Below are 15,355 nucleotides of genomic sequence, written 5' to 3'. Positions count from 1 at the left end.
AGTGAGTTTCTTGTAACAACTATTCAGATAAATTAATAAACTAAACAAAGAAAGAAATAAACTGAGCCGATACGCAAGCTCGGATACAGCACAAGCATTAAGAGCGTAACAATTAATTATCCAACCATTTTATCAATATTAACACGCAATTTGATTAAAACACGCATACACATCTTAATTATACTTAGAGCGAAGAGACTAATTATGAATTAATTATTGTATAATAGTGTTCTGTCCAGAAATTAGGAAAAGCATGTTAAAGAGAAACTAAACCACATTATGCAGAGAAAATTTTTCTAACTCTAACATGACAACATATTGTCAATTAAAATTTTATAACTCGATATAACAACATCATCAATCAAAAATTTCTAACTCAACATGACAACACAATAAGAAGGATTGAGTATATCTATTATCTGTATTTATTCGATCAATCAATCAAATAAACAAATCAAAATTTCCCAAATCAAAATCATAGAGAAGAGAGAGTGGGAGACAAAAGGGAGAAGGAGATAGAGAAAATTTTTGTGGTGGTGGCGGAGACTAGCTTTTCTGGTGATTTTGATTTGATACGCCGAGCAGAGAGACACAGAGAGAGAGAGAGAGAGAGAGAGAGAGAGAGAGAGAGAGAGAGAGAGAGAGAGAGAGAGAGAGAGAGAGGTGGTGTGGTCGAGCAAAGAGCGAGAAAAGGTAGCGGCGGGTGTGAGAGGCGAGTGGTGTGGTGCCAGTGGTGGTCGAAGCTTTTCGGGTGAGGGCGAGGCGTATTGTGGCGTTGCAATGTGAAGAATGGCGAGAGAAGGAGTGAGAAAGCAGAATAGTAGCGTTTTTGTAAACTTCTTGAGTCAAATTGAAAGAACAAATTCAAAGTAAATGACTTTTATTTTAGCGTTAAATTTTGCACCGAAAATAAGGGGGAAAAGATTGGACTTTTAATAAGGAGCAAATGAAATAATGACATTAATGATCAAATGAAGGAGAGAATAGAGTTGCTGAGAGGCCAACATTTTTTAAGAAAGAGAAAGAGGAATAAGTCTGGCTTTATTCATACTAGTATCCGGACCCGAGCACGGGGAAAAATATGACAAAAAATTTTTTTTTTTAATATATTTTAAATTTAAAAATAAAAAATAAAAAAATAATATAAATTTAACATGCATAAATCAATATGTTCAATATAAATCGCATTTACTTAACTTTTGCTTATAATAGTGACTAAAATGTTAATTTTTTTTAAGACACCGGAATTTGTTCACTACACATGTAGTAAAATTTGAAATGTCTATGTGACCGGAGGAATTATATATTTGTGTTTTGATTATAGTTTTTAAATGATAATATAATCTAATTAAAAAAGAATATAATAAATATTAATTTTAGTTAAGATATTTAAATTTCTCAGAAGAATCATATATTTAATGACGAATCAGATCAACTATATTGATTATTTTTTTTAGTTGACAATTTTTTTTTTTTCACCACCAGTTTAATTTGGTTCGGGGTCAGTTCTGACATCAAGTGATTCCAGCTCCCTCCGGATCGCAGTTGCGGGGATCGAACCACAGTCGTCCCTACCAAATTCAGCGCCAATCACCACTGAACCAACTGACAATTGGTAAAACTTGTGTTTTAAAATCAAATCAATAAATTTGTTAAAAATAATAATAATCAAATCAATACATTTACGATTAAGTCACCAAGTAGAAGTTAAAAGTTTCTAAATAAATTGCGTTGAAAACTAAAAATCATTATATTAGTTACAGTAATATATATATATATATATATATATATATATATATATATATATATATATATATATATATATATATCTCCAATAGATCATTATTAAAGGGAAAATTCATAAATTGTCCAAATAAACTACTAAAATAAAACCGTTAATTTTATTAAAAAAAAATAGATAAAGAAGATAAAAACATATGGTTATGAGTTCATATTTCATTTGGGTGCAGAATAGTAATAAAAAAAAGGACAAAACTTAGATGCAATTCCATAGGTCCAGTTCTTAGTGTTTTCCAATAGAATTTTAACACCTGGATTATTTCTTTTCACTGATAAACGCCGTTAGAAAACAAAACATTTTTCCTCTAAATTGCAACCACCGAATGTGAAACACATCTCCAATGCTAAGACCCATCATCATCTCCAATTCCATATGTGACCAACGAAGACAATTGATTTTCAGTGACTGTGTGGCCACCACGTAGCAAGGTATCACGCTTCTCTCTCTTCTTGAGTCCATCATCGTCTGCAACATTCAACAAAACCTCAACTTGATATTCAAAACAAAAACTCTCAACTCCATTGACACCATGAATCTGATTGTTATATATTATAGATCAATAACATTGTGGTCCCAATCGATTAAACCCAAAATACCATTTAAACTCAGCCCTTAAAAATCAATTGAACCTAGAGAACTTGTTGAAACCCTAAAACCATCTTTCCCAATCAGTGTTTTAAAAACCGAACCGGACCGGCCGGTCGAACCGGTTGAACCGGGAACCGGAGGGTCAGCGGTCTGGTTCAGTAGTTGGATCAGACATGTTATTGAACCGGCCAGAACCGGATAAAACCGCAAAAACCGGCGAACCGGCGGTTTTAAAAAACCGCCGGTTTAAATGCTTGTGTGTGTTTTTTTTTTCTTTTTCATTGATTCAAAAAGAGAGATCGCGATAAAAAAAGATGGAGATTTAGAGAAAATTTTGAAATAAAAAAGTTTGAGAAAGAATGTAAACCAGATCTCAGAGAATTTTGAGAAAGAAAGTATGTAAACTAGATCTCTGAACTTCTAAGAATTACACATATAATCTTGTATTTTTGCATCTTGAACCACCTGGAATTTTGTTTTTGCACCCGATCTAAGAGAATCAGAGAAGAAAGGGTATGAGTGAAAAGAAATAGAGATGATGCAATTATAAACATAGGTAGTTGCAGAGATGATAAGGTAAAATAATAGACACAACATGGAGGAGCAGAGCATAGCAGAGGAAATAAAGGGAAAAGAAGTGATTGACGGCTATGAAATAAAGGGAGTATTCTTTAGGGTTTTCTATGACTCATGGGCTTTCCATTATACATGGCCTAACTCCAATGTGGCCCAATTTCAATTGTGTTTATAATTATATTACTCATGTACTATTTCAATTTTTCAATTTTTTTTATGTGTTATGATTTTTTTTAAAGATTAAGTTATTCGGTTTAATAACTATATAGTTTTATCATAGAGACCGGTTCATTCCACCGATTTAATTCGGTTTAATTCGGTTTATCATGCAGTTCGACCAGTGACCCGGTGGTTCGACCAATGAACCAGTGAACCAGTACCATCATCGGTTCGATGGCCGGTCCGGTTTTTAAAACACTGTTCCCAATTGAACCTAGACTACTGTATTTGAAGTTCGATTCCTTAAAATTCGCATTCTTTTTCATCGTGTTCCGCCATCGTTAATTGCAGTTGAACATCCATCTTGTCGTAAAAGGTTAGGTTACTCAGTCTTACTCAATCGACCACACTTTTTTTGTTTGTTATTTTTGTTTATGTCAGTGAGCTGCTACTTTTTCTTTTGCAATTCCCATCTCCTGCATTTTATTTTATTTTGTTTATATATGAAACTTGCTGATGGTTTACAATATTTTGTTGAATTTGAAGAAAATTCATGCAATACTTGGGGAGCAAATATCAGCAGAAGATGAAGAGGAAGTTTTGGCAGAGTTTGAGAACTTGGAAACCCAGGTACACGAATTTTCATTTTTTATGATTTTGTATTGACTTATAGTTGTTCCAATATAATCCCATTCATATTGTTCCATTTGTATTATAATTTCTGAACGTATATCCGACCAAGCTGGAATTTACATATTTAGATGTCAAATAGAAAAATCAAATGTATCATTAACCATATTTAATCACCTCATCTAAAATCTTCTGCTCATCTCACATTTATGTGTTATTTTCTTGGTTAATTTATATGCAGATAAGATGAGCAATATTTTGGCAGATTTGATAATCACGGATTTGGGATGTTTATTAGCAGTCTGAGGTGCAGCCGCATCAGCAGTAGCACCTGAATACCGTAAAAAGAAGGTACTGATTTCTATGATTTTGGTTTAGGAATTTAATCTTGATTAACTAATAAGTGCCGAAATTTGCCATGGTTGTCATTACAACATTGACTTAACACTATGTCATAAAAGGCATGCTCGTGTGGTTTGATGCTGCGATCATGAGTTTATATACAACATAGTGTTAATTGAAAACCTAGGATGTTGAGTAGTATTTGTATTAGTCTAAACTTTGAAGCACATGAGGTGGAAAAACATTAGCGGGGATTATAATGTCTTATTAATTCAAAACATGAATGAAATCGTTAACAAACAAATTAACCGATAATAAATATCAGATACAATTATAATATAAACTACAAAATAAGACATTTAGCCAAACATTATAAAAAATATGACGATAAATATCACATAATTATAAATCTATTGGCCTAAATTAAATCAAGATGAGTGTAAACTAAACATTATCAAAAACCTCACGATAAACAACATTTGTAGTGGTAGTGCAGACTGCACCTTCTTCATTGAGTATGAGCAACTTCAGACCCTTTCTAGATTTGACTCTTGATAATGCGACATATAGCTGGCCGTGAGTAAATACTGGCTTAGGAAGATATATACCAACCTGTGATAGCGATTGACCTTGACTTTTGTTTATAGTCATTGCTAGACAAAGAGTCAGTGGGAACTGTTTGCGCCTAAATTTAAATGGTAGTCCAGGATCGCTAGGGATCAAATTCAACCTTGACACAAATATCTTGTCTCCTGCATTTTTTCCTGTAATTACTATTGCACCAATAAATTTATTCCCCAACTCAGTTATAGTTAGCCTAGTGCCATTACACAAACCAGCTGCTTGATCAATGTTCCTCATAAGCATTGCAGGACAACCGACTTTTAGTTTTAACCTGTGATTAGGAATTCCTGAACACTTGATGTCGTTCAAAAATTCTGGAGTAAACCAGTCAGGCTGAATTTCTGAATTTGAATCTGACTGACAAACACTATCACAACTCAGATATTCTCTCTCAGTACCCGGGATGATGGACATAAGATAATCATTAACATGTTCAACAGATTCCAGTGTCGGTGCAAGAATTCCCCTATCATGGAAATATGAAGGATTTTTCATGTTACTCAAAAGATCAGGATATGTAAAATTAACCAAAGACATCAGGGGATCATGGCAGTCTTGAATAAGCAAGTCTTGAGGAATATCAATGACATATTGACCATTCTCATCGGGACCAGTTTCACCATTACCAATAGAAAGTATCCAATCTGCAAAGTTTTTTATTTCTTCTTCCTCAGATTGAATTGTGGAAGAGCCTAACCGCATATTTTTGGTAAGCCTTAGAACACGACAATAACTCCAAAGGTCGGATGAATTAACTGCCGAGCTAATAATGTCTTGCCTACTTCCCTTTCTGACAACAAGTAAAATCTGTCTGAAATCACCTCCCAACACAACTGTCATTCCACCGAACGGTTTAGTATTGGCTTCTGGATTAACAGAAGACATTATATCGCGCATTGTCCTGTCAAAAGCCTCAAAACAAAACCTATGCATCATCGGTGCTTCGTCCCATATGATAAGTTTAGTTTTCCTAAGAAGTTCAGCCCTTACACTCTTCCATTTAATACCACATGTAGACTGTTCATTTAACAAAAATGGGAGAGCGAAAGTAGAATGAGCTGTTCGTCCCCCTGGCAACAACAACGCTGCAATACCACTTGAAGCCGCATTAAGAACAATGGAGCCTTTAGATCTAATGGCCGCAGATAATGTATTCCACAAAAATGTTTTACCAGTGCCTCCATAACCATATAAAAAAAAGAAACCACCAGCACCAGTCGAAACTGAATCCATAATCTGATTATAAACAGACCTCTGCTCTTGAGTTAGCTTCAGCAACATTGATTCATGTAATTTGGCCATTTCCTGTTTGTCATAGTTTAATTGATCCAAAATTAACTTGTTGTTGGTGTTGATTGTTTTCAATATGTCGGGGTACGGCATTGTTTTAAATTTTTTTAGACTCTTCCCATTTGATTGAAGCAACTTCTCAACTTCAATCAAACATAAAGTCTTCAGATCATCATCGCTGAGCTGAAAATCTGTAAATATTTAACTCAAATACTTAGAATTGAAAAGAATGATTAATCATATTCGGGAAAAAAGCACAAAAATTTGAAAAATATACTAAATACGGGTAAAATACACACCTTGATTGTGCAGCTGTTTTCTCTTTTCATACAAAATTCCATCGGCCAACAACTTCCATGTAGCGTTCCAAACAACAAAAGGATTTGACATTGTGTTCATAATTAATAAATAGGCAAAAAAACTTCTTAACTGATGCCCAGAACCCAACTCACCTATTTCAGTAATTGCATCAATAAATTCTCTATCATCATCTAGTAAATTCAGTTCACCACATGCCTCTTGATAAGTATCAAATTTTTTGCCATTAACCGTTTTTAAATATGATTATATGATTATTGCTTTAAATATTGTCAATACTACGTTAAAGAAAATTAAAGAATTGGATTACTATATTATTGTTGACTATGTACAATGTACTGCATCTAAATTGTTGATCAAATATGATTATTGCCTTAAATTCTGTTCGATACTACAGTAAACAAAATTAAAGAATTAGATTACTAAGTTATTTTCCTAATTTAATAAACGCGTTTTCCTAATTTAATAACCATGTTGTCATAATCTAATTCCCATTCCAATTTCAAATTGAAATGTAAAAATGAATGAATATTAATGGTCGATTTTTTATTTTGGTTATAAATTAAGGGGATAATTATTTGATAAATGAAACTTAATAATAATGAATTCCTTTTATTTGATAAATAGAGCATATGGAAATACATGGGTTATCATGGTAAGTCTTGTTTATTCTATTCATCACAAATTGTATGCGAAAAAACACATCAATTGTCCGGCTCTTTAAGGCTTCTGTCTCATCAATTGATATGTCCATTGAATCCTGCAAATTAATAGGACAGATAACATCAATAGGTGGAAAATATTACCATATTAAACATACAAAATAGAAATGTAGTAAATCAACAAAAGGGTATAACCTGGTCAACAAAATCTGCATTCTTATCATCTTCTCCTTGAGTATGGAAAAATCATCAACCTCACTAACATGCCTCTTGTCAGAATCGGTAGCAATCATCGATACATATTTCTAATATATAGATATATATTCCCCAATATTCAACCAAGCCAAATAAACCACACATATAAAAAATTAGCATAAACAACATAGCAAAACTAAACTAATTAACAAAAGTCAATCGACAACAAATATCCAAAATTACATCAAACAATCAAACCAAAACAACCGTAACAATCCAAAAGTAATGCAAAACACAACCATAAAATTCCAAAAGTAATGCGAAAATCCCGCCAAAATAAATTATCCAACAAAGCAAATAAAGTGTATCATAGAACATATAGACTGAATGACTTCAATCTTTCTCAATTTTGACTTGTTTGATCACTGGCTCCATATTGGGTCCATCGGAAGTTGATGCTACAAAAGAAAAGTCTCTCTTTGTTGTTTCCACGTCATGGATGTCGGTAGTGAGATCTATAGTATCTGTCCCGGTATCCACTCCTTGATCAGTAAATTTGTCCATCAAATCCTGCATTTATTCATAGTAAGGAAAAAAATTAAGATATATTAACAATAACATTTACAGATACAGACAGATATAAACATGAATTAAAGTTAATATACCTGAGCAACAGATTCTACATTAGATTCATCACCTTCAACATCAACTTCAACAACCTTTCCAATGGAAACCTCCTCAGAAACTGAATTAACCTATGAGTTGAATTCAAATTATAATAAGGCAAGGAACTACCAAAATTTAATAATAATATATACATATAAAATTGTTTATACTATTATACCTTAGAAATAGCATTTTTGGCATTAAAAGCAGACACAAGTTCAGGATCGGCAGTCATCTTCTTCACCCGATATGATTTTTCATATCTGGTCTCCCACTAATATTTGTCTCAACCTTGAAGAGGTAAGTCTTATCTACCAAATCAAGTATAAGTTTTGGGATTCCAGTATCATTTGCATCCTATTTCACAAATTAAAAATAGAAAATCAGTATACAAAACTGAAGTCAATTATAATTAACATAATTGGATGTACTAATTACACATGAGAATAGCTTATATACCAATCCGACCGATTCAATCATATCAGCACAGGTCATGTTCAACAAATCAACACCATCACGATCAAAAATCACAAATGTAGCGGAATCGGTCGAGTCAATGACCCTTACCTTTATCCTATATCTAAAAATATTAAGAAAAAGTAGTCAGATAAATACTAATACATACTTAACAATGAAACAAAAGATATAATTAAAAGATATGACTTGTTAATTTACATATAATTACATATAATACCTTGGCGTAACATTGAGAACGTGTTTGTTGCATTTTTCACAAAAGTACATCCTCTCATCGGGATATACTTTTTTGTTACATATGCAGGCAGTATACCACCAATCATTATCATCGACAATGGCTTTGATTGTTGCACAGACAACAAAGACACCCTCCTATACATTATAGATTATTTAGTAAACGATAACGAGATGAATTGAATAAGGAATCTTAATTTTAATTTAGGGAGATAACATTACCACACGGGATTCTTTCAAGCCCTCAATTGTTGAACATGAATTTAGTAGTATAAAGTCTTCCATGAGGGAAATCTTTGAATTGTCTTGAAGGCGAGATATACCCGGTGAAGGGGTATCCTTGTTATCAATCATCCTAAATGTGAAAAAACATTAGTTATTAATTTGCATGACTGATATAAGTTTCATATCGTTTAGTTATGTAAAAACAAAAGGTTACCTTTTCTTAAGGTCAATGGCAGCAGAAAACACCGGGTTGAATAGTATTTTTGTAGAGTATATAGTATTTTGAACGGTTGCCCTACCTGTATTGTATTTTGAAGAGTATATTGTATTTTAAGTGATGATCATATTAAAATATATTTTTAATATCATTAGGTAAATCGGAAAAAACAAAAAAAAAAACAAAACAGGACATATTGATCCGTGAGTCACCTTGAAATATCTTAACTTTAGCCAAAAGGATGACCATGACAACATTTTCAGTCTCTCCTGATGCAATATAAGAATTTAGCACGTCGACGTACGAACCAAATAAGGTACACTTGAATTTATATCTGCACAATAACAACAACCTTAAAATTAAAAAAATATAAGACATAAATCATAATAAACCATAATAAACAATGAATCATAAAGCATACCCATCATGGTCTAGTTCTACAACAACCATCTTTGATTGAGTTCCATTTCTGTCATATGTTTTCTCCATACCAACACCAGTCAGCATTCCCATAAGATCTAAAAAATTAAGTCAAACAATAGTATACGTCGTTAAACTATTGTAAACTATTATTGAATAACATAAGTTTAAACTCAAATAAATATAAAAACTTACCAACCAGATAGTCAGTGTCATAGTGCCCAGAAAAAATTTCACTCGGGTTACTAATCAAATACAAATTCGGTGGGACAAAACGATTTTCAGACAATTTTAATCTAGTTGCAAATTGAAAATTGAGCTTGTACATATGTCTCGTAGTTCTATACGAACCAATGTTCGCAGCAACACCAAAATTGGAAATCATAAATACATTGTCCTCCTTGAGATCTTTCTCAAACTTATAGATCAGTGTCCGACGTACAGTTGCGTGAATGCGATCACCCTATGAAAAACATAAAACTTAAAAAATCAAAATTGTATACCGTAAAAAATATATATATATAATAATAATAATAATAATAATAAATAAACATCAATAATTTGTAAAATTAATAATAATATAATTACTTTAGCATCCATGAGCACCATCTCCATTGAGAATGGCAGTTTATCTTTCGCCATATCTTTGACATACCAAAGACGGACGACTCTGACGATTATGTTCCAATTCTCCTTAGCAGGTGTGATTTCAGAAATTGAATCGTGTTTTGGTGCCATTGGAAATAGGAAAATGAAAAAAGAAAAAAATAGTAGTAAGCTGAAGAAAACAATAAACGTATGTTAGTTTTCTAGGAGATGTAGAATGTTTGTTAAGTCTTCACGTTTAAATAGAATTAAGGGTTGAGCAATTCTAGTGTCTGCATAACTTATTGCCTAATTTTTAGGATCGGGATTTGTGGGATATAAATCAGTTTAGGAAGGAAATTATTGAATATTGTAATATTGTAATATTGTAAAAAAAAATGTGTACGTTAAAAATATTTTATGGGGAATGGTTTACTCATTATTTTATGGGGAATGGTTTACTCATTATTTTATTATTTTATTATTTTAATTACCATATATACAAAAACTATCATTAATATTATTAGTCAAAATTGATGCGATCCTTAATAATAGTAAACGATAACATGATATGGACAAATTCACTATTAAATGGTAAATTGATGGGATCCTTAATAATAGTAAAGGATAACATGATATGGACAAAACTGAATAGGGGAATGAGTATTTGGACAAATCCACTATTTAATACCCGCTCATTTTTGACGGATTTGAGAGACCCATTTAATAGTAATAAGAATAAGAATAAGAATTGCTTTGTACCAATAAATGATCGTTTTAATAGTAATAAGAATTGCACTATTAAGAATACCATTTAATAGTAAATTCAGTAATTCAGTAATTGCATCAATAAAAAAAAAACGTGAGGAATTGGAGAGATTGATAATAGCTGGGGCATTTAATAGCTGTATCATGATAATAGCTTTTGGAGTAATTGCATCATATATTTTTTAATAGCTTTTTAAGGTAACGTGAGGATAATAAGTAATCATGGATATAAAATTATATGCATTAATAAAAAACACATGGATATAAAATTCTCTCTGTACGTGTTTTTTTTATTTTATTTGTTTACCATATAAAAAACACATGGATATAAAATTCTCTCTGTACGTGTTTTTTTTATTTTATTTTATTTGTTTACCATATATAAAATCAAAAACTAAAAGAGAGTATTTGGGTGACTTAATTATACTGAAAAGGGTATTATAAAATATTAATGTGCATAAACGGAATTTGACAATAATATTAATAATAGTAATACTAATACCATAAACGGAATTGGAGAGATTAATGATAGTTTGACCAACTTGAATGGTTTACTCATTATTTTAATTACCATATATACAAAAACTATCATTAATATTATTAGTCAAAATTGATGCGATCCTTAATAATAGTAAACGATAACATGATATGGACAAATTCACTATTAAATGATAAATTGATGCGATCCTTAATAATAGTAAACGATAACATGATATGGACAAAATTGAATAGGGGAATGAGTAATTGGACAAAATTCAGTAATTGCATCAATAAAAAAAAAACGTGAGGAATTGGAGAGATAAACGTGAGGATAATAAGTAATCATGATAATAGCTGTATCATTTAATTGGCAAGATAATTGGAGAGATAAATGTAATGTGTATATTGTTGCATCAATAAAAAAAAACGTAATGTATATTGTTGCATCAATTATTTAATAGCTGTATCATTTAATTGGCAAGATAATTGGAGAGATAAACGTAATGTGTATATTGTTGCATCAATAAAAAAAACGTGAGGAATCAATATACAGATAAACGTGAGGAATTGGAGAGATAAAGGAGGTAAGAAATTATGGTGAGGAATTAAATGTGAGGAATTAAATGTGAGGAATGAGGTTGAATGAGGAGAGGAGAGAGAAAGGGAAATATGTCTGGCTTATTACATATCATAGATTATAGATTCTCTCATCTCCTTCATTTGACAATCAATGCATTAAATACATTTATTTTTTTAGTTTTAAAATGTTTTTTTTTATTGCAGTTTTCAAATGATTTAGAATCAAACTTTTTTATACCGCCATTAAAATAAAACGGCCCACTATTACCTTTCATATGAAATTATGAATCATATATTTTTTAGTAAAGATTTTAAAAAAATTGTTTACAGCTTAAAAAAAATTGACAATTTTTGTGGTGTAAAAAAACTCCATTTTTATGAGGCACGTCAAAATATTGACCCAATCGCACATCATACGATTAAAATGATCATGGAATATATAAATGGACAAAATTTACATGCATTTTCATACTTGTATTTTTTACTTTTCCTCTCACAAAGAGGTAGTTTTTTTTATTAAAAAATAATTTTCTTTTATTTTTTCAAAATGAAAAAACACAAATAACCATCTTTTTGTGAGTGGAAAAGTAAGAAATGCATGTATGGAAATGCATGTAAGTTTTGTCCTATATAAATTCTTTATTATTTTTTTTATAAGAATCAATTGTTCATTACTTTTTTTATAGAGAGAATCAATTGTTTATTATTAAAAACATGTGTACAATTATAGAATATCCGTTTAATATATTTTTCTTCTCAAAATATTCATATTCTTCAATTCTGCAATCATTCAGTCAAAAAAAAATCTGCAATTTTATATTTTTTATAAACCTCCTTTTTTTTTGCAATTTAAAACACTGAATTTGGGCTTTTTTTTTTTGGTGAATAGAATTTGGGCATTAATTAGTCCATTTCATCAACAAATAAAAAATAAAATCACTAATTTATTGTCGATTTTTCTAACATATCTTACTACATTATTGAAGCATAATGAAGTGGTTTTATCGCATTTCTACAAGGTGAGCACTCCGGTACACATCTTATGTGGACGTGTACCGGTACACTGTTAAGGTGTATAATTTTAATTGGTCCACATGTAATAATAATTTAACATGTCATTACTTCTTTAAATATAAATTGTAACACCCAAACCCATTATTTATATATATCTACCTTTAGTAAAATCTTTTTCAAAATACGCAACGGAAAATCACATTTTTATTTATTGAATATCGGTTCGAGTATTACACTCCTCTATCAAAATAATACTAATGTAATTAATTAGTAAAAATAGTGTTTATACAAATCTTTGAATCAAATAATGTATTTATTAGCTATACAAAACAACCTAGACAATAGACTTTATATACAATATAAAACCCTTTCCCGTGTCACAATCAGAGCGGAGCTTCACCGACGACTCGACATCGAATACCACAAAAACCTGTCAATCTGGACCCCCAACGGTCCAGCACATAACACATAAAAGAGAGTTAGATAACATACTCAAAAATATACAAGTGTAAGTAAATGATACTTAAACACTTCATCACAAATCATACATAGTCTAACTCATGCATATACTTCATTAATCACATCAAATTAGGAGTTATAACCTAATTGTACTCATACTTCATTTATAAGCATCCATCATTAACTTCATTTAATTATAAGCTACACAAGTTATAATCAAATATCAAACATAATTCACAAGATATTGAAGCCAATTACATTTAAAATCATCGGACAATCAACACATACAACAAGTCTAACACACATAGACAATTATCACAAATTCCAAACATATGTGTCACATATCAAATATCAAATAATGTACACATATCCTAATGCAATCTAATGCCACAATCTTCATGCTATGTCCCCTAGACATATCTAATGCATGTGGTACCATCTTCTTTATTAGAGTATCTCACCTCTAATATCCTTCTTTATCGGATAAATATAATCCGATATCCTTCTTTATTGGAATATCCAATATCACATATATTCATGAATGCATGTATGTATTTCATGAATTCACTCACAATCTATAGCATTAAGCTCTTCATTTACTAATGTGGAACACTATCCAACATTACTTCTTTATTAAGATAACACTATACCTTAATATCCTTCTTTATTAGAATAACATACTCTAATATCCTTCTTTATTAAGTTGATTAACACCTTAATATACTTCTTTGACATTTAAACAAACATCATCAATAATCATCTTCCAAAACAAGATACACACACATAATCCAATTGCATACATCATCACAAAAGTATAAGATTAAGTCATACTCCTAACACATATTCATGATCATCACAATCATATTTATTCTCTAAGATTACTCAATTAATCTCATACAATATGTTCATTATCCATATTATAATCATACATGTCTATTACAACAATTAACATACATAATATAACATGTTAGAACCCTCAAAGCCATTCAAATTCCAAAACAGCAAAGTGCTGTGCTGTCACGGTGGCTAAGCGAGCCTTAGCGAGCTATAGCGAGCTGTTCGCTAAGCGAAGGCTCAGCGAGCTTCAGCGAACCACACCAGTGGCTCACCTGCTCGTGGCGAGCTGCAGCGAGCTGTGGCGAGCTGTTCGCCACACGTTCGCTGAGCGAACACCTCCTGTCAGGACAGTTCAAAACTTGCGATTTCTACACCAAATCACCCAAAAATCCCATTTTTCATGTTATAAACCCCAAATGAGTTTGTATTCAAGTGCAACAAACATATCTAAACACAAAAGGACGGTTCATTTCACCGATCTACCATTTTTACTACGAAAAAGTAGAGATTTAACACTTTTACTCAAAACTCTCAAGAACACAAAGTTCTTGAGTTTAATCCTTTATAAATCTCGTTTTTAACCATTAGATTCGTTCATACATCATGATAAGAGCATGTTAAACATGTTATGAACCTTAGAATCGATTTCCATTAAGAAAATCCATCCAAACTAAAACGAAAATGGGGTGGAGGAAGTTCGGGTGAGGAGAAATCGACATTCTCCCCTTCCTCGAGTCACCCACGAATATGAAATCTACTCTCTTACCTGGATTCGAAGAAAACTCAAAGATTGCTCCTCGAATCTCCCCTCCAAGCTCTTGCCCTAGCCCTCCTCTTGCTCTCCCTTTCTCTCAAGAACACAAAAACATGAGAAATGATTTCTCTCTTCCCTCACTATGCCCTTATGGGCGCCCCTCACACACACAAGGCCCATTGGGCCTCAAGCCCAATAACACGTTAACTCACTCTACTCGCTTAATAACTAAAGTACTCGATAAATAACTCTAGTTATTAACTTAATTAAAATGCCACGTTAAATAAAATATTTTAACACCTAAAAATAATAATATGAAAATTGAGTCGTTACAACTCTCCCCCACTTAAAAGATTTTCGCCCTCGAAAATTACGCTACTAAAACAACTCCGGATAACTCCTGTATCCGACCCTCCAACGAAACGTTCAAAACACTGCACATTACCAAGTTTGAC

General features: G+C 31.7%; 2 protein-coding genes across 2 annotated transcripts; both read right to left on the bottom strand.

Annotated features, from left to right (window-relative positions):
* Window positions 1-4,540: 4,540 nt before the first annotated feature.
* On the bottom strand, window positions 4,541-6,400 carry LOC123905298 (ATP-dependent DNA helicase PIF1-like). The gene is made up of 2 exons (XM_045954908.1): window positions 6,310-6,400; window positions 4,541-6,201 (listed from the first exon to the last, which is right to left on the bottom strand). The coding sequence occupies exons 1-2, from the start codon at window positions 6,398-6,400 to the stop codon at window positions 4,541-4,543; spliced, it is 1,752 nt and encodes a 583-aa protein (XP_045810864.1).
* Window positions 6,401-9,412: 3,012 nt separating this feature from the next.
* Window positions 9,413-10,162, bottom strand: LOC123905297. The gene is made up of 3 exons (XM_045954907.1): window positions 10,013-10,162; window positions 9,620-9,887; window positions 9,413-9,522 (listed from the first exon to the last, which is right to left on the bottom strand). The coding sequence occupies exons 1-3, from the start codon at window positions 10,160-10,162 to the stop codon at window positions 9,413-9,415; spliced, it is 528 nt and encodes a 175-aa protein (XP_045810863.1).
* Window positions 10,163-15,355: the final 5,193 nt, after the last annotated feature.

This window comes from Trifolium pratense, linkage group LG2, assembly GCF_020283565.1.
Source record: "Trifolium pratense cultivar HEN17-A07 linkage group LG2, ARS_RC_1.1, whole genome shotgun sequence".
NCBI classification, from domain to species: Eukaryota; Viridiplantae; Streptophyta; class Magnoliopsida; order Fabales; family Fabaceae; genus Trifolium; species Trifolium pratense.
Note: the sequence above shows the minus strand (reverse complement) of the source record. Positions and strands in the feature narration are given on the sequence as shown.